The 18,307-nt window shown below is 48.6% G+C and overlaps 1 protein-coding gene and 1 pseudogene across 4 annotated transcripts; both read left to right on the top strand.

Moving 5' to 3' along the window:
- The first annotated feature begins 786 nt into the window (after positions 1-786).
- Positions 787-16,396, top strand: DNPEP (aspartyl aminopeptidase). 3 transcript variants are annotated; one of them, XM_080668936.1, is made up of 15 exons: positions 787-946; positions 1,507-1,600; positions 1,686-1,774; positions 1,886-1,999; positions 2,229-2,354; positions 2,564-2,694; positions 2,985-3,060; positions 3,176-3,283; positions 3,971-4,048; positions 4,962-5,045; positions 6,055-6,215; positions 6,574-6,613; positions 6,710-6,811; positions 9,836-10,003; positions 16,266-16,396. In XM_080668936.1, the coding sequence occupies exons 1-15, from the start codon at positions 941-943 to the stop codon at positions 16,299-16,301; spliced, it is 1,413 nt and encodes a 470-aa protein (XP_080525062.1). In that variant the 5' UTR covers positions 787-940; the 3' UTR covers positions 16,302-16,396. The 3 variants fall into 3 exon arrangements, with proteins under 3 accessions (XP_080525062.1, XP_080525060.1, XP_080525061.1); XM_080668934.1 differs by lacking the exon at positions 16,266-16,396 and adding an exon at positions 10,362-10,505; XM_080668935.1 differs by lacking the exon at positions 16,266-16,396 and adding an exon at positions 10,362-10,505 and having other exon boundaries at positions 827-946; positions 1,422-1,600.
- On the top strand, positions 8,053-9,041 carry LOC308248681 (TIP41-like protein; annotated as a pseudogene). The gene has a single exon. The product of its transcript is annotated as a TIP41-like protein (transcript).
- Positions 16,397-18,307: the final 1,911 nt, after the last annotated feature.

Genomic DNA, 18,307 nt, shown 5'->3' with positions numbered 1-18,307 from the left:
CTTGGACATTCCCACCCCAGTACATACATGAAGATTGCTCCATCCACCAGTCAAACCTGGGATGCTCACAACACCCCTGGTAGCAGGACTTAGAGGCCTCCAAGAGTCCTGATCAGAGCCTATGGTTAGGCAGGTGAATGGTTTTATTAAATTGCTACTCACCACTCTTGACACGGGAATATGAGAAATACCTCCAAGAACATATGGATCTAGTTTTTTTGTTTGTTTGTTTGTTTTTTCTGTCTTAAGCTGTGGAAAGAGTACATATATTAGAGTCGAATCCCAGATGTCTCCAAACAGCTGTGTGATCTTGGGCAAGTCATTAACTTTTCTGTCCCTCAGGGGCCTCCCAAGTAACATAACACTTACCAAGAAAAAGAAAGGCCCAGAAAAGATCTGAGAGTGGGTTGTTCCAGGGCCCTGTAATTAATTAATTAAGTCCAAACTCCACCTCTGCCATTTACTACCTTGGACAGGTTACTGGTCTCTGTGTGTAGGTTTGTTCATGTATAAATGATGACAGTAGAAGTACAAAGTCGATAGGGCAGTTGTGAAGATTAAATGAGATGACACCTCAAGCTTTATCATAAAGCCAAAGCTCATGGTGAGGCTCCATGACCATTAGTCGTGTTGCTTTTACCATCACAGGGTGCCTATGAAAGAGAGGGCACTTTGTACAGTATCCGTCAGACCAGATGAGCTGGCGGGCGGGGCAAGTTTTTTCTGACTTTCTGACCTCCAGGAGGGGTGGGGACGGTGTTTGGCGGCTGTCCTACAACCTCCGGTGCGGCAGAGGGCACCCGCCATCGCCGCGGAGGAGGCGGGCAGGGCAGGGCTGGCGGGGACTGGCGGACAGCGAGGCCGGGCCTGGCGCGGCGAGAGCGGGGGCTGGCCAAGTGCAAGGGCCTAGCGAGTAAAGTCTAGCCCACGAGTGGGGCCAATGCAGGTAGGTGGCCACCGCCCGCCCCGCTCGAAATTCGGTCTCAGACCCAGCCCGGCGGGCTCGGGCCCCAGCTCCCTAGCACGCAGGGTTGGGGCCGCGCCCATCCCTGAGCGAAACCGAAAGCCCAGCCCCGCGTGACCTGACCGTCCTGAGGTTGTAAAAGGGTGGCCTGCGAGAGACTGGGGGGCGGGAGGAAAGGGTGGAGGGGAGTTGGGGTATTCCCTGGAGAATAGGGCTTTAATTTCGGAAAGGGATCACGCACGTGGTGCTGGCAGGCTTGGAGTTAGAGACCCGACCGGGATTTCTCAGCTGGGCGGGCACGTGGGGCGGGACTTGGGGGCCGGGCTAAGGATTCGGGGCGCGGCGTCTTGGACGAGCTGGGCGGGGATCGCTGCTGGGGTTGTGATACTTTGGCTCGAGCGCCGGAGCTTTCTGCAGATTGAGGTTCGGTCAGGCTTGCGTCTCTCCGAGGAACTAGGAGAGGCAGCATTCTGAGCCTTGGAGCGGTCCCTTTCGTGGTTGGGGTGGAAGTCCCTGGAGCCTCTGAGCGCCCCCTCCCCTAGGTGGCCATGAACGGCTGGGCCAGCAAAGAGGCGGTGCAGGCTGCGGCCCGGGAACTCATCAAGTTCGTGAACCTGAGTCCCTCTCCTTTCCACGGTAAGTGCCCAGAGCAGCGGAGGAGAGTGGGAGTTGGTGTGCCCCTACCGGCTTCCATCGCTGTGAGCAAGGTCTTTCCTCACAGTTGTGGCCGAGTGTCGCAGCCGTCTCCTCCAGGCTGGCTTCCATGAACTCAAGGAGACGGAGAGCTGGGATCTCAAGCCCGAGAGCAAGGTACCAGGGATGGGGCAGGGGCAAAAGGCAGGTCCTTAGGCTGGGGCTCAAAGTCCTATATGCCAGCAGGCTGGCTAATCCAATTCAAAACCTCCCCTCCCCCGCCCCCAGTACTTCCTGACCAGGAACTCCTCCACCATCATCGCCTTTGCTGTGGGAGGCCAGTATGTTCCTGGCAATGGTTTCAGCCTCATTGGTGCCCACACGGACAGCCCCTGCCTTCGGGTAAGAAACTGGGGCTGTGCTGAGATGGGAGGGGCAGGGAACAGGACAGAAGAGAGCCAAGAGGTACATATTCGGGGCACTATTCCCTGGAGCAGGGCCTCTTCCACACTTTGGGCCCTTCTCTACCCTGAGTATTCATTCTGTTACTTAGCCTGTGAACAGTCTTTCTCATCTCCAAACCATGCCAAGCAGCTTTCCCTGACATCACATTCCCCATCTTCACCCTCAGGTGAAACGGCGATCTCGCCGCAGCCAAGTGGGCTTCCATCAGGTTGGTGTGGAGACCTATGGTGGTGGCATCTGGAGCACCTGGTTTGACCGTGACCTGACCTTGGCTGGACGCATCATTATCAAGGTAGTAACGGATGGAACTTGGGAGGTTCTCAGCTTCAACTGCCTGAAGATTGTCACCTTCCTTCAGGGAACCTGTGGAGAGCTCCCCTGGGGAAGGGGGTTGGGATGGTCCAGGTCAGAGGACCACCTTGGTTAGTTTGTGTGAAGTGGGGGCTTTAACCAGCTGTGGTTGGGAGGCAGTCTGGGCTGACCAGGCCTGATTGGCCACAGTGCCCTACCTCAGACCGGCTGGAGCAGCGGCTTGTGCATGTGGACCGGCCCATTCTTCGCATCCCACACCTGGCCATCCATCTGCAGCGAAATGTCAATGAGAACTTTGGGCCCAACACAGAGACACACTTGTGAGACTGGGCAAGGGCTGTGGTGACCGGGAGGGATGGGTTGTGGCACCCGGTGATGGAAGGAGCCCCAGTGGGACCTGGGAGAATACTACCTAATGGTAGCCGCCCTCAGGTTCTACTCTTGGGGCCCAGGTGATGTCCAAGGGCCCTCACTACTCTGCCATTGATGGGGGGTAGACTAGAAATTGAAGGGCAAGGGCACCCCATCAAGAGATGCCTGAGCTGAGGTATGCCGCCCTGCTCTGCCCTCTAGCCTTCCCTACAGCCCCTCCTCATGTGTCTCCCCACAGAGTCCCCATCCTTGCCACAGCAGTCCAGGAGGAGCTGGAGAAGGGGACTGCTGAGCCAGGGCCTCTCAATGCTGCAGTAAGACAGTCCCCTGCTCACCGGGAGGGGTGAGCAGTGTGGAAGGGACTGATCCCCTGAGAATGGGAGAGGAGGGAAGAGCAGACCCTCCTCCTAGCATCCTTCTGCCCTGCAGGATGACCGGCATCACTCGGTCCTCATGTCCCTTCTCTGTGGCCATTTGGGGCTGAGCCCTGAGGACATATTGGAGATGGAGCTCTGCCTTGCAGACACCCAGCCTGCGGTGAGGAATGGCTGCAGATCTCATGGGGGGAAACCTCAGGAATCCCAGCCTGTCCCAGTGTGCCCCCGAAGCACTCACCAACTCTGCCAGTCCCCCAGTTACTCTCATTTCTGTTCATCCCAGAAGACACACCACCTACCTCTGTGTCAAAAAAATGGTAGTTTCCCACACTAGACCTGCTTCCCGGACTTTCTGGTGTGGGGTTTGGGAATCCGTTTTTCCAAGATTCTTAGGAGTTTCTACCACAGGTGGCCCTGTCCTCTGTGACCCACACTGGTTCTGAACCTCTGAGGGCAAGAGGCCTCGATGTACCCACTCCTTTTCTGGAGTCTGCCCTCACGTCCCTCCCAGTTGCCGACCATAGGACATTGCTAAGGCTTTGGATGTTCGATCCTGTTGGAACGTGCACTAAGTTTCTGTGTGTTAGCTGTTCTCTTCCTTTATTTATTTCCTTAGCTTTTCTTGTGACCATTCAGATTCTCCCTTTTCCTGTCCCATAGGAACTTGTCAGGAACTATAGGCCTGCAACCTCCCCTCCCTCTGCTCCAGCCCAACCCCATTCTGCACTCAGCCCTGCACAGCAGTATCATAGTCCTAAGCCAGAGGTCAGGGAGAGGTTGCGGCCCTTGAGAGCAGGTGAGTTGGGATGAGGGTTTAAAGGTCAGGCTGACTGTCCTGTCTTCCTAGGTGCTGGGTGGTGCTTATGAGGAGTTCATCTTTGCCCCTCGACTAGACAATCTGCACAGCTGCTTCTGTGCCCTGCAGGTGAGCTGGGGCACCCCCACGGGGCACACAGCCCCAGGAGAGGTGGAATAATGGGGTGGGAGGCAGTCTGAAGCCCCAACAGTTGTGAGATAGCTGTAGCCCCCCACCCCTCCCAGTCTGCTGTGCTGGTGGACCATGGGGAGGGGTCTAAATGCTGCAGCCTCTTGGCTCCATCCTTGCACTGATCTGGAGGCTGGGGTGCAGTGGGGGAGGGCTGAGAGGTTGTTTGGGGCACCATGGTGTCTTGTCCTAACCCTGCTCCTGCTGCCTCTTTTTTAAGTTAACTCTGCTTCCAGGGAAAGGCCTTAGCCCATCAGGCAGTATCACCCATCTCTCTCTGCTCCTCTCTATCCCCCTACCCCAGGCTTACGCCCACCCAGCCTTCTCTCTGTGCCTGGGGATCTCTTCCTCCTAGCCACCCTGGTATTCCCACCATTTCTCCTCTTACCCTTGCCCCTCCCTCTGCCCTTTTTACACCTCTTCTTCCCTCCCATCCTGTTCTTAGAGACAGATTTTGGGCTGTAATTGAGACCAGAGCTAGACCTGGGACACATATTCACTTCTGCCACCAGCCAGCCAGTCATGTCACCCTGATGGAACCACAGTCACTCCCTTGGACCTCAATCTTTTTGCTGAGGCCAATTAGTTTGCATGATCTGTGTGGTTCTTTTGAGTTTATGAGATTCTCAGCCCTTCCCATCTATCCTACACATCTGCCTGTCTTTTGCATGGGAAGGTGTGGGAGAAGAACCCCATAGGGTGGCTTCTCCCATCTCAGGGTCCCCCACCACCCTCTCCCAGGCAGTGCCCTCAGGCGGGTGGGGATAGACACCTCCGAGGTGTTGGTGGGCCGAGTTACAGAAGCAGGAGGGGTGAGGATGATGCTTTTGGTCCCCACCTCCCCCCAAACCAGGCCTTGATCGATTCCTGCGCGGCCCCTGCCTCCCTGGCTGCTGATCCCCATGTGCGCATGATTGCCCTCTATGACAATGAAGAGGTATGCGGGGGGCTGGGCTGGGGGACCCTCTGGGGAGTCTTTCATGGCCAGCCCATGCCAGGCGCCCACTGAGCCAGCAGGGGAGACGCTGCCTGTGCTCCCTTAGCACTCGGTCCCCTCTGGCTCAGCCTTTATCTGCCTCTAGTGTGACCATACCTCCCAATTTCTCTGTGCCCTTTCATCCTCAAAGCCCCAGGGCAGCACATGGGGGGTCCTCATTTAAGACAGCTGGGCTGCTGTCTTAAACGCTGTAACAGAACTTGAACAGCTGGGTGGTTCTCTCATGTAACCGCACAGGTCAGAGTTAGCAGTTCGGGACAGGTCTCTGCCATCCTGAACACAGGGCTCCCAGCTCAGGACCCAGGGTGGCTGTTCCAACTCATGCCATCACGTCTATACTGAGTTAGTAGGAAGGGAGAAAAGGGCATAGGGGTAGTGCCTGCCCATCCTTTAAAGGGCATGACCCAAAGACGCCATTTATCACTGCCTACATTCCACAGAACTGAGCACGGCCATGTGTAGCTTCACAGGAAAGTAGGAATGTCACCTCACCTTGGCATGTCATGTGCTTAGCGATAGCGTGGATGTTCTGTTGTAGGAGATGCCATAGACAGAGTCTCTGTTACACGCGTAAAAGAAGGTTCATCCTTGCGGTGGGGCACCTGTGCCGAGCCCTGGTTACCAGGGTTGGGAGAAGGAAGGGGGCCGTGCAGGGAGCCCACTAGAACAGCGGTGGCCACTGGTGGTCTGTGAGGTCCAAAAGGTTGGCGACCGCTGCACTAGAAAGTGCTGTTTCTGCCCCAGAGATGACTGAGGATTAGTTTGACCCCAGCTCACCATCAGGTTTTTGGTGACACTAGGGTTGGGGAAGTTGCTGATAACATCCCACATTCCTCACCCAGTGACTCAGTGGGGTCCTGGGCCAGTGTGTGCTTTAGGCCCCTCTCCCTGGCCTCCAACTCTGGTCCCTCAGCCCAGACCCCCAGAGCCAGGTCTCTACTGTTGGCAGGTGGGGTCTGAAAGTGCCCAGGGGGCACAGTCACTGCTGACGGAGCTGGTGCTGCGGCGGATCTCGGCCTCACCCCAGCACCTGACGGCCTTCGAGGAAGCCATACCCAAGTCCTACATGATCAGCGCAGACATGGCCCATGCTGTGCACCCCAACTACCTGTGAGTGTACCATGCCAGGCATGCAGTCTTCACACAGCTGGACAGCTGGGCGTAACCCTGAGCCATGGCTTCTTCCCCTTTCCCCTTACTCAATCAACTGGGAGGTTCAGTGGGAACTTGCTCTGACTGCTCCCAGGCTGAGCTTGGTCAAAGTCACATAATGCCTGAGCTCTATCTGCGAACTTATTTCCATCTATTGCTAGAGGCTGCCTAGAACACTGTTTGCCATGACTCAGGTGCTGCTGGGCTGGTGGGAAAGCATGCTGTGATCCGTTAGTGATGTCTGCTGTGGAAGAGGTGGGTGTTTACAGGCCTGGCTCCTGTTTGCCATCTCTTGCTCTTAAACTGCCTCTTACAGGGACAAGCATGAGGAGAACCACCGGCCCTTATTCCACAAGGTGAGGTGCCCTGGTTCTTTCTCAGAACTTGTCAGCTTGGCTGGTTCTGGGCCTCCTGGCGGCCTCACTGTTGATTCCTGGTTTCCCTCTCCCCAGGGCCCTGTCATCAAGGTGAACAACAAGCAGCGCTATGCTTCGAATGCAGTTTCAGAGGCCCTGATCCGCAGGGTGGCCAACAATGTCGGGGTGCCCCTGCAGGTGAGAGCAGGCACTGCCTTAGAAGGGAGCAGAGGGGCACAAGCAGGTGGGCCCTCAATGAGTGGGGAGCATGGTAGACAACCTTTAGTGGAGAGGGTCCCAGTAGAGTGAGGAGAACAGGGGTTTTGGATATAGGCAGAGCTGGGATCCATGCTAATTCTGCCATGGTACTAGCCCTGTGACCTTGGACTAGTCTTCTAATTTCTCGGAGTCTCAGTTTCTACACCTGTAAAATGGGGCTGATGACGATGCCTATTCTGCTGGATTTCTCTGAGGATTAAAGGTACAGTGTGCTTATGGCACATGGTGAGTTAGTCCTGCCCTTAGAGTTGCATTAAAATCTTACAAGATTGCCCTAACCAGTTTGGCTCAGTGGATAGAGCGTCGGCCTGCGGACTGAGGGGTCCCAGGTTCAATTCCGGTCAAGGGCATGTACCTTGGTTGCGGGCACATCCCCAGTAGGGGGTGTGCAAGAGGCAGCTGAATCGATGTTTCTCTCTCATCGATGTTTCTAACTCTCTCTCCCTCTCCCTTCCTCTCTGTAAAAAATCAATAAAATATATTTTTTTTAAAAAAATCTTACGCCGAAACCGGTTTGGCTCAGTGGATAGAGCGTCGGCTTGCGGACTGAGGGGTCCCGGGTTCGATTCCGGTCAAGGGCATGTACCTTGGTTGCGGGCACATCCCTGGTGGGAGGTGTGCAGGAGGCAGCTGATCGATGTTTCTAGCTCTCTATCCCTTTCCCTTCCTCTCTGTAAAATATCAATAAAATATATTTAAAAAAAAAAAAAAATCTTACAAGATTGCAGCAATTCAGTCACATGTGCAGGCTCCACTGCTAATTCTAGTTCTCTTGTTATTTCCACCACATCTGTAGTTACTTTCTTCACTGAAGTTGAGCTCCTTAAAGTCATCTGTGAGGGCTGGAATCAACTTCTCCCAAACTGTTAATGTCGATATTATGACCATTTCCCCATGAATTGTGAATGTTCTATAATCGTGAACCCTATTAGTTTTCAATTGCTTTGCCAGATCCATGAGAGGAATCATTTTGTAAGGCAACTATAGCCTTATAAAATGCATTTCTTAAAGAATAATACTTGAAAGTCAAAATTATTCCTCGATCTGTGGGCTCCAGAATGGATGCTGTGTTAGCAAGCGTGAAAACATGAATCTCTTTGTATGTCTCCATTAGAGCTGTTGGGTGACCAGGTGCATTGTCAATAAGCAGTAATAATTTGAAGGTTCAGGCGGAGGAACCGTTGTCCACTGCCGCCACTCCAGCCTGTTCCAGGAGGTCCATGTGGGCCCCACCTCGGCCATGATGTTCCCCACCTTCCAGAACAGCCACTAGGAGGATTTTTCCAGGCCCTGGAAGCTGATGGCAACCAAGATCCACATCATGAAGTCAGTGGCCATGGAGAAGTTAGCTGACGAATTGCATATACCACCTCTCCCCAAAATGATGTTTGGAGACAATGTTTTAAGAATCCAGCATGGCTTTGGGATTGAGTTCAGTGCTACAAATGCCTAAAGTAGCCTGTGTGGAAGAGTGGCAGGGAAGCAGGACGGAGGGTGAACACTCCACAGAGGTTATTAAACCATACAATTGGACCTGTACAACAGATTATAAGGAACATTTCTTGGAGAGTCACTCAAGTTAAAGGTTGCACCTACAACCGATCTTATAGATACAGAGAAATGGAAAGCCAGAAAATAGATTGGTTTGAAGAAGTTCTGTTTGAGGATGAGCTTCATGATTATGGAATTTCAAGCATAAGTATGAAAATTAGAGTAATGCCTTGCAGCTTTTTTTTGCTATTGTAATTTTTCTTGATAATTGATGCAGTGCTTATCAGAATGAATGACATGAGACTACCACAAGGCTAACAAAACATGTAATAAGTACATACGTTGCAAGAGAGCAAAATTGCTAATTTAATGCATGTTTCACCTTTCCTCTTCATGGAACCTAGTGAAATGTCACAGTACTTACCGATCAGGGAGGAGTTTGTGAGAAACTACTATTTCCAGAAAGAATTGATCATAACCCTGTAGAGAGAAAAGAAAACGCACCTGTGAAATAGAATGTGATGTGGAACCTGATGGAGACAGGTATTTTTATTTTGAGAATTAATTGCCTTGTCTATGTGCCGATTTTCTGTAACCTCAAAGGAAAAAAAAGATTGTTGCAGGTCGGCTCCACCCAACTGCTGTTTGTATTGTCTGTCTTCGAATTCATAATCAGATTTATGTTTCCTGGAGTTACCAATGGCATATTTCACAGAATTGGAACCACGAAAGACCCTGAAGAGCCACAGCAGTCTTGAGAAAGAACGAAGTTGGAGGAATCATACTACCTGATATCCTTCCAGTGTAATGCCTGTGTATTTTGACATGGCTAAAGTTTTCTTGCTTTTTGGCACTACAAGAAACTACAGGCTCATCTTGTTCATTTCTCTCCCCAGACTTGGTAGCTTTTAATAGATAATGATATCAGAGACCATGGTCTGGCACCAAGAGTGTTCATTGTTATTGGGAGGGCATAGCTAGAAGTGTCAAAATTCATAATATATGTATTTTGAAAATCATGAGTTAATACTGTAATTCTTAAAAAATAAGAGTAGTTATTACTTAATTTGACTTTATAATTCTGTTTTTCCCTTATACTGAAGTATTGTTATCTAACATGATTTTCTTATATAGTTTTTCACTAAAATATAAAGAAAATAGTTTAAAAATTTCAATAGCAAAACTACAGAGTGGTTTTTCTTTGTGTGTTATATGGGGGTGAGTATGTGTTAAGCAAGAGAGTGGCATAAAGGATACTTTTTTTCTTTAATTCCCCTGCCTGCCATCTAATGTTGGTTTTGTGATTTTAGCTGGTCACATCCATTCTCCTAGGGGGTAGAGGTAAACCATCTGCCAGGCCCCTTTCAGCCCTGAAGCTGTAAGGTGACTTCCTCATTGGCCTTAATGAGCACAGACTACATGTTACTCAAAAACCTCTTCACCTCTCCCCAGGATCTCATGGTCCGGAATGACTCTCCCTGTGGGACCACCATTGGACCTATCTTGGCTTCTCGGCTGGGGCTGCGTGTACTGGATTTAGGCAGCCCTCAACTGGCCATGCACTCCATCCGGGAGACAGCCTGCACCACAGGAGTGCTCCAGACCATCACCCTCTTCAAGGTGACTCCCACCCCACCCATCACCATCGGGCTGGGCTCCTTCCCCCTCTAGTGCCTGGATTGGTTGCTGGGGCAACATCACCATCACTAAGTGGCTGGCCTAGGTGATGGGGCTGGTTGTCTTGGTACTACCGTGTAGAAAAAGAAGGGTCCCTATTATTCTCAAGACTTGGGCCTTGATCAGCCCCCAGGGGATAATGAGGGGACAGAGAAGGGATCAAGGACAAGACTGCAGCACTTGTAAGTGGGTGAAACAACTATGCTTCTCTTGCTGGGGCCCACGTTGGTGGGAGGTGAGTGGTGGGGCACCCCCATCTGGTCTCTACTGATTGCAAATCCCATGTTGCCTCTCATTTTAGGGCTTTTTTGAGCTGTACCCTTCTCTGAGCCGTAACCTCTTAGTGGATTGAGGCCTCTTGGAAAGACTTCTCTTGTACTTGGAGGAGGGAAGTTCTCAGCTGAGTTGAAGCTAGGATATTAAAGTGGATTTTTCACTTAAACTCATGCTGTTGTGTTTATTTGGTGATTGGAGGGGTGGAGTTTGCCCTGGCTTAAACCTCTGGAACCAGAACAGGGGAGGTTGGGGTGCAGGTAGAGGAGACCACAACTCCTGGGAGCTGATTTCCAATCTCTTTTCTTCGTGAAGCCCATGCCTGAAGTGTGTGAAAGGTGGGTGGGCCCACAGTGGAAAGGTCATTTCTCCCATCCTCAGTCCTCCCTCAGTGCTCTTCCCTACTTCCATTCCCAGAATAGTCTTGAAGCCCAGCTTAGGCCTTAGGTCTCAGCCCTTAGCCATTAGCCAGCCCCCCACTTAAAAAAGGGGAAAACACTGAAAGCATTCCCCCTGAGATAAAAAATGAGACAAGGATGTCTGCTCTCACCACTTTTATTTTTTTATTTATTTTTTAAAATACGTATTTTTATTGATTTCAGAGAGGGAGAGAGGAAGATAGAAACATCAATGATGAGAGAAAATCATTGATCCACTGCCTCCTGCACACCCCCTACAGGGGATCAAGCCCACAACCCGGGCATGTGCCTTGGACCGGAATCGAACCCAGGACCTTTCATTCAGTCTGCAGGCCGACGCTCGCTCTACTGAGCCAAAGCGGCTAGGGCTGCTCTTGCCACTTTTAGTTAACATTATACTGGAGTTTCTATCCAGGGCAATTAGATGAGAAAAAGGTACTACTAAAATGAGAAGATATAACAAATTACTTCTGCAAACCACACACAAAATATTTGATCGTGTGAACACATTGCTAGGGCTTCTACCAGAGCCTTGGAAGAAGTCTGAAGATGAGGACCCTTGAACCTAAAGATTTGTTAGCTTCAAAGTACATCCTACTCTGAACGGTAATGTAATGTTATTACACAATAGGAAACTATACAGCAATGAAGATGAGTAGGATATAACTACATTCAGCAATACCGGTGAATCTTTAAAATGTAATATTGAACAAAAGAAGTCAAACACAAAATAATACATATTCTACTGAGTGAATGGAATAGTGTCTCCCAAAAATTCATGTCTACCTAGGACTTTAGAATGTCCTAATTGAGAAGATAGAGTCAGACGTAATTAGTTAAGTATCTTGAGATTAAATCATGCTGGATTTAGGATGGGCCTAAATCCAATGATTATTATCTTTATAAGTGAAAGGAAAGGGAGATTTAGAGACACAGGGAAGAAGGCCATGTGAAGATGGAGGCAGTAATTGGAGTGATGCTGCCACAGGTCAAGGAATGCCAGTATCCCCAGGAGCTGGAAGAGACAAAGAAGGACCCTCCAGAGAACCTTTGGCAGGAGCATGGCTCTGCCAACACCTTGATTTCAGACTTCTGGCCCCCAGAACTGAGAATAAGTTTCTGTTGTTTTAAGCCATCAAGTTTGTGGTAGTTTGTTGTGGCAGCCCTAGGAAGCTAGCACACTATATAATTACATTTCTAAACACTAGTCTTTACAAATGTGTACTTATGTTGTACAACAACAAAGATAAAGAAGGACGTTATGCCCACAAAGTGAGGAGAGTGATTAACTTTGGGAGGAAGAAGAGAGGGAGGGTTGTAATCTGGAAGGGACAAGGGGGTGTTTGGGGTACTGGCAGTGCTCTGTTGCCTGCAGAGTATCACATGGTTGTTCACACTAATAATCCGTTGAGCTGAACCTTTATATTTTATCCACTTGTTTATCTGCATTACTTTTCACAATCATAAAGTAAAAATACTTTTTTTAAGGGAAAAAGAAAAAAGCATAAAGGCTTCCAAACACAAAAGTGAAGCATTCTAAATTGAAAGAGGGGTTGCTTCTAAAATGATTGGATTGTTAGAAGTAAAGAAATGCCCCCTTCTTGCCTAATAAACCCAGAAGCTCCCAGATTGACCCTGGATGGAGACTAGAGATGCGAGTTTCAATTGGGCTCTCCAAGAAAATCCCCTTCCCCTGGCTCATCTCTCTGTTTCCCCCAGAGGGCGCTGCTCTCCACTGAACTCAGCTTCCAGGGACTTTGCTTAGTGCACAGCTCAAGGAAGACTGAAATATTAAAACAAAAATTAACCAATAAGGAAGCCTTGACAAAGGAGAGCCAAATGCAACAAAAAAAAAGAAAAAAAGGAGATCCAAATGCAGAGCGAACCATGAATCTACACATTCTGGATTCCTCCATAGCACATAGCAGGTGACATTTCTAAGCTTGCATGTATGTGCCAACACACATTTATGCACACACACACATACACATGTACATGCTCATGCATACATATTCATATAGATACAGGTATTCATATATACCACAAATTTATATATACACACAAACACACACATATATACATACACATGCACACACTACCCCACACATATACCTGCATGTACAAACTGCATGTGGTACCTGTCTTTTAACTGTCAAGGTCCCTCCTTTTACCTGACAGGTAAAAGGGATCGCTGCCTCAAAGCCCAGCTCCCCCTGCCAAAGCCCCTTCTCCCACGGTAGGGTGCTGAGGGGCTTTCTCACTTTTATTTATTTATTTTTTTTTTTTAATATATTTTATTGATTTTTTACAGAGAGGAAGAGAGAGGGATAGAGAGTTAGAAACATCAATCGGAGAGAAACATGGATCAGCTGCCTCTTGCACACCTCCCACTGGGGATGTGCCCACAACCAAGGTACATGCCCTTGACCAGAATCGAACCTGGGACCCTTCAGTCCGCAGGCCGACGCTCTATCCACTGAGCCAAACCGGTCAGGGCTCTCTCACTTTTAAATTTTCTTCTTTGTTTTTTATAATTACCGTTATCTATAATAGTTATAGAGATAATGATTTTTCCATTTATAGTGGAAAAGCTTCCTTTTAAAATAATATTTCTTAAAAAAAACATGAATCAACTTTCAAAAGTAAGCCAACCATAGTGCAATGATACAAAGATAAGCCAAAAACCATATTTGTGGTTCCTAAATAACTGGTTTGGGGAAAGCTGTGTTAAGCTATAATGCTTCCATTTTGTTAAACTAAATTTATTTGTGATTTTTAAATAACTATATTGAGATATAATTGCCCATTTAATGGTTTTTAGCATATTTATGGAGTTGGGCAACCATCGCTACAATCGATTTTATCATACCCCAAAGAAACCCACACCCTTCAGCATCACACCCTGCCTATCCTGGACATTTCATATAAATGAAATCATACAATACATATACACTGAGTGGCCAGATTATTATGATCTCTGAACACATAATAATCTGGCCACTCAGTGTATGTATATTGTATATATATTAGAGGCCCGGTGCATGAATTCATGCATGGGTGGGTTCCGGCCAGCCTGGCCAGGGGGAGGGGACATGGGCGGTTGGCCAGCCTGCCTGGTCGAACTCCTGGTCGAGGGGACAATTTGCATATTAGCCTTTTATTATATAGGACATACACTGAGTGGCCAGATTATTATGTGTTCAGAGATAATAATAATCTGGCCACTCGGTGTATATCTTTTGTGACTAGCTTCTCGCTTAGTTTAATGTTTTCAAGGTTCATCCATGTTGGAGCATGTATCAGTACTTCATTTCTTTTTATTGATGAACTAGGGGCCCAGCACGAGAAATCGCTCGAGACTCAGACCCAGCACATCATGGGATGCAGCGTCAAGGCACCTCCTGGTGACCGGTCTTTGGTCATTATGGAGTTATGACCACTGGGTTTTTATTATATAGATAGTATTGTAAGACCCCCAGAGGGAGACCCTTACTCTATCCCCCGGATCGACGGCAACCCCAATCATCTGCAGGAGGCGTCACTTGATGCAAACAGCAAGAGGCTTTATTCCAGCGCGCTGGGGCTCAACTCGTAACTCACACGGGAGCAGAGGAGTCGAACCCCGAGCAGAAAGTCTTACAAGTATATATAGGCAAAAACCATACATCGGGGGGTTACACATGTGAGGGGGGAAGAGAGGACAAAGTCGCCAGGAAATTCCAACAGGGCTCGTTAATAACATGTTTAATGACAGGGCCTAAGTTTTCAGTCAACAGTCCCATCCGGTAATCTCATGTCCTGCTTTTCTTATCTGTCAGAGCACTATTTGCTCTGTCTGCTCTTAGCTCAGGGCTGATTCCTGGGACAGGTTTAAGGGTCTTGTTCCCATCACTGGCGAAGGGGGAAGACCTTGGAGATTTAAGATAAAACGGACAGCTGTAAAAAAAAAACTTTACTCTTTCAGTTAGGGTTTGCTTTTTTCCTGAAGCTCCATTTTCTATTGTTGCTTTTTAATCTCTGGAGTTAAGAAGTTCAGGATTTGCCCAGATAAGATAAAGTAAACAAAATTCTTTACCTTTCAGTATTCTATTGTATAGATATATCACATTTATTCATTCATCAGTTGATGAACATTTGGTTTGTTTCTACTTTTTCGGCTGTAATGAATAATGCTGCTGTGAACATCTGTATAGAAGTTTGGTGTGGACATGTTTTCATTTCTTTTGGCTCTACAGCAGCGGTTCTCAACCTGTGGGTCACGACCCGCAGGTTGAGAACCGCTAGCAGGGTCGCCTAAGACCATCAGAAAACACAGATATTTACATTATGATTCATAACAGTAGCAAAATTACAGTTATGAAGTAGAAACGAAAATAATTTTATGGTTGGGGGTCACAACATGAGGAGCTGTATTAAAGGGTCGCGGCATTAGAAAGGTTGAGAACCACTGCCTTAGAGGGACAGAGCCAAGTGGGAGGGCAGCTGGCCAGACCGCTCCAAGAGGTCATCGACCCAGTCTTCCAATCCTGGCAAGGTTGCTCCAGCAACTGTGCCTCAAGATCAGCCCCGAATTGCTGGAGGAGAGAGGCTGGGCCTGTCAGATATAGGGGTAGAGAGGGAATCCCCACCTCGACATTAAAAGCTCCTTCCCCAAACTTTTCTGCCTGAGCTTTCTCATCACACCCACCTCTGGAACCTTACCTCCCCAGACCCTGGGCGAAACAGGGGTGGTGGCCTCCCAGTGTCACAGGGAAGCTGTTCACATTGGGTCTCTAGAGAAGCACAGTACCTGGAAGAGACAGCATCCATTTTCTTTGGGACTGGTCCAACCCACTGGTGCTATGTGAGTGCTCCAGAGCCAGGAATAATGGGGTCCCCAGTCAGAACCCCTCCTCATCCCCACATATGCCAGACTCCGAATTGGGCAGTGGGCAGCTCAGTGTATGGCAATGGATGACATGAAAGATGGGGGTGGAGAGTGGGAGGTGGGTTCCTCAGAAAAATGTGTCTGACCCTTTCTAAAATCAGTTTCATAGTTGCAGGGTTCAGAAGTTTTGAGCTCAAATTGCTACTACTATTACTAATAGTATCTAATGTGCAAGTAATACCTTAGTGTTTTAAAGCACTCTTTCCATCCTCAACCTCACTGAAGAAACAACAGCATTATTATTAAATTCCCATTTGATCACTTACTATATGCCAAGCACTGTGCTAAGAAAGTTACATGCATTATCTCCTTTAATTCTCTTACCAATCCTCTGAGGTTAGTCATTTCATGGATGAGAAAACTGAAGCTTGGCAAATTTAATTACGTTTCCCATGGTCACAGAGCTAATAAAAGCAGGGATTCAAATGCTGAGGTGGGCAGGATGCAAACTTCTGTACCCTAGCCAGTCTCTGATCCCTCCAATGCCTTGTGGTCCCTGTGGACTTAGGGGAAAGCAACTTCTGGTTTTTGGGGTGGGCCAATCAGACTCTCCCAAGTGTCAACTCTCCATCCTTTTACCCTGCAGGACTGTTCTAGAAGGATGATATCACTCAACATGTGAAGACCAGAAGATACCCAGGTTCTATGCCCCAGAGACCTGCATGAGGGATGGGCAAGCAGCCTTCACCACCAAAACCACTGGGCTGAGGTGTGTGAGGCCTGTGGTCTGGAAGACAGAGCAACTGGGAAGAGCATGAATGTTAGGGGTACAGGTAGGAGCTATGGGAAGTCCAGTGAATTGAATGAAGAGAGCACCTGTCTGATTTTAGCCAGAAACAATCTCATGCTCCATGAGTGATATCTGCAAAGGAAGGTATTAGGAAGTATGTCTGCTATTTGCTGTCTCCCATCTTTGTCTTCTAGGGGCAAGCATGAAAAGAAACTTTACTGTCCCCTAAGATGAGATTCTTTCAGAAATTTTGAAATCCTTTATTTGGGCTCTCTCTCTCCCTCTCTCTCTCTCTCTCTCTCTCTCTCTCTTAAATATTTTTATTGATTTCAGAGAGGAAGGGAGAGGGAGAAGGAGGTAGGCCTGTTTGGAGCTACTGAATTGTCCAGCTGGGGTCTGGTGATACCTTGGACTAAGATCATGGCAGCATCACTGGGAAGCTCCTAGCCGGGCTCCATCCAAAGGCAGCCTGCGTCTGAAAGGTGCTTTAGGCCCTCACCCTTTTCAAAGAAATTAGTCTCCACCCCTGTCACCATGGTAGCTGGGCCTCCTTAGCTTGGATTGGTTGCCAGATCACATGTTGGTCCTGTGACTGACCTCAGGACGGGAACTGGTTGCCATGATTCTATCAAATACGCAAACAAGGAACTGCCATTCTTCTTCAGGCTCAGGGGACCAACGGGGCCTGTCTAATGGAAAATCCCAGGAAGGAGACAGGATTAGAGGTGGGGATCAGGGAAGCGCCTACAGAAATCTACTTCAGACTTTTACAAGTGCCTGAATCACTGGTCTCAAGGCTTATTTAGATCAAGACTGCTATTGAAACATTTTTTTTTAATTTTGTGGGGGAGGGGTGGGGAAGAGAGTGGCAATCCCTGCCTCAGTGCATTCATTGAAAATCCTACACTTTCCCTCATCTTCTCAAGAAGGGCAATTTCAGGCTGACCCAAATCTGGATTATTAAAGCCAATTCTCAAGTAAGCTTTTTCTAGACTTTTCTGGAGATAAGATGGATGGGGTTTGGACATGACCAGAGTCAGGTGGGACAGGAAGGTTGGGGTGTGGTGTTCGGAGAGCACAGCCCCTGGTTTCAGATCCCTTCCTCCCACAGATCATTTCTAAAGCAGGTGAAAGGCAAGGTGAACTCACAACTGGAATGACAGCCATCCCCACCCACAGCTTTCAAATGTGTCTTGGTTTTTCTTCCATTTCTAGAAGGAAATCCCTCCAGAAACCCAGGTCAGGCAGGCCTGGGACCTTACTCTGCTTTTTGATGTTCACTGTGTCACCTGAGCACTGGGGTCCCCTACAGAGCAGTCATGTCAGCCCTGACCCCAAGAAACCACACAAAGAATCCTGCAACCAGCCCTAACTGGTTTGGCTCAGTGGATAGAGCATCAGCCTGTGGACTGAAAGGTCCCAGGTTCGATTCCAGTCAAGGGCATGTACCTTGGTTGCGGGCACATCCCCAGTAGGAGGTGTGCAGGAGGCAGCTGATTGATGTTTCTCTCTCATCAATGTTTCTAACTCTCTATCCCTCTCCCTTCCTCTCTGTAAAAAATCAATAAAATGTATTTTTTTTAAAAAAGAATTCTGCAACCAAAGGTTATGCACATTTAATTTTTTGATGCCTGTGGTCAGTTTGCCCTTGGGAAAGGGGAGACCAGCCATCGAGCCATCGTTGCTCAGCTCATACAAACTCCAGATGTCCCAATCCAAGTTAAAGGCCTGAGAACCAGCAACATGATGTCTGGCTCAAGCAGAGAGAGCCAATTGACCCTTCCTCCACCTTTTGGTTCTATTCAGGCCATCAGCTGGGTAGCTTATAAACAGAAATTTATTTCTCACAGTGCTAGAGGCTGGGACGCCCAAAATCATGTGAGGTTACAGCAAGAAGG

This window comes from Plecotus auritus (genome assembly GCF_963455305.1).
Source record: "Plecotus auritus genome assembly, chromosome: 5".
In the NCBI taxonomy this organism is placed as follows: Eukaryota; Metazoa; Chordata; class Mammalia; order Chiroptera; family Vespertilionidae; genus Plecotus; species Plecotus auritus.
The sequence above is the reverse complement of the archived record's forward strand: the minus strand, read 5'-3'. Positions and strand labels throughout refer to the sequence as shown.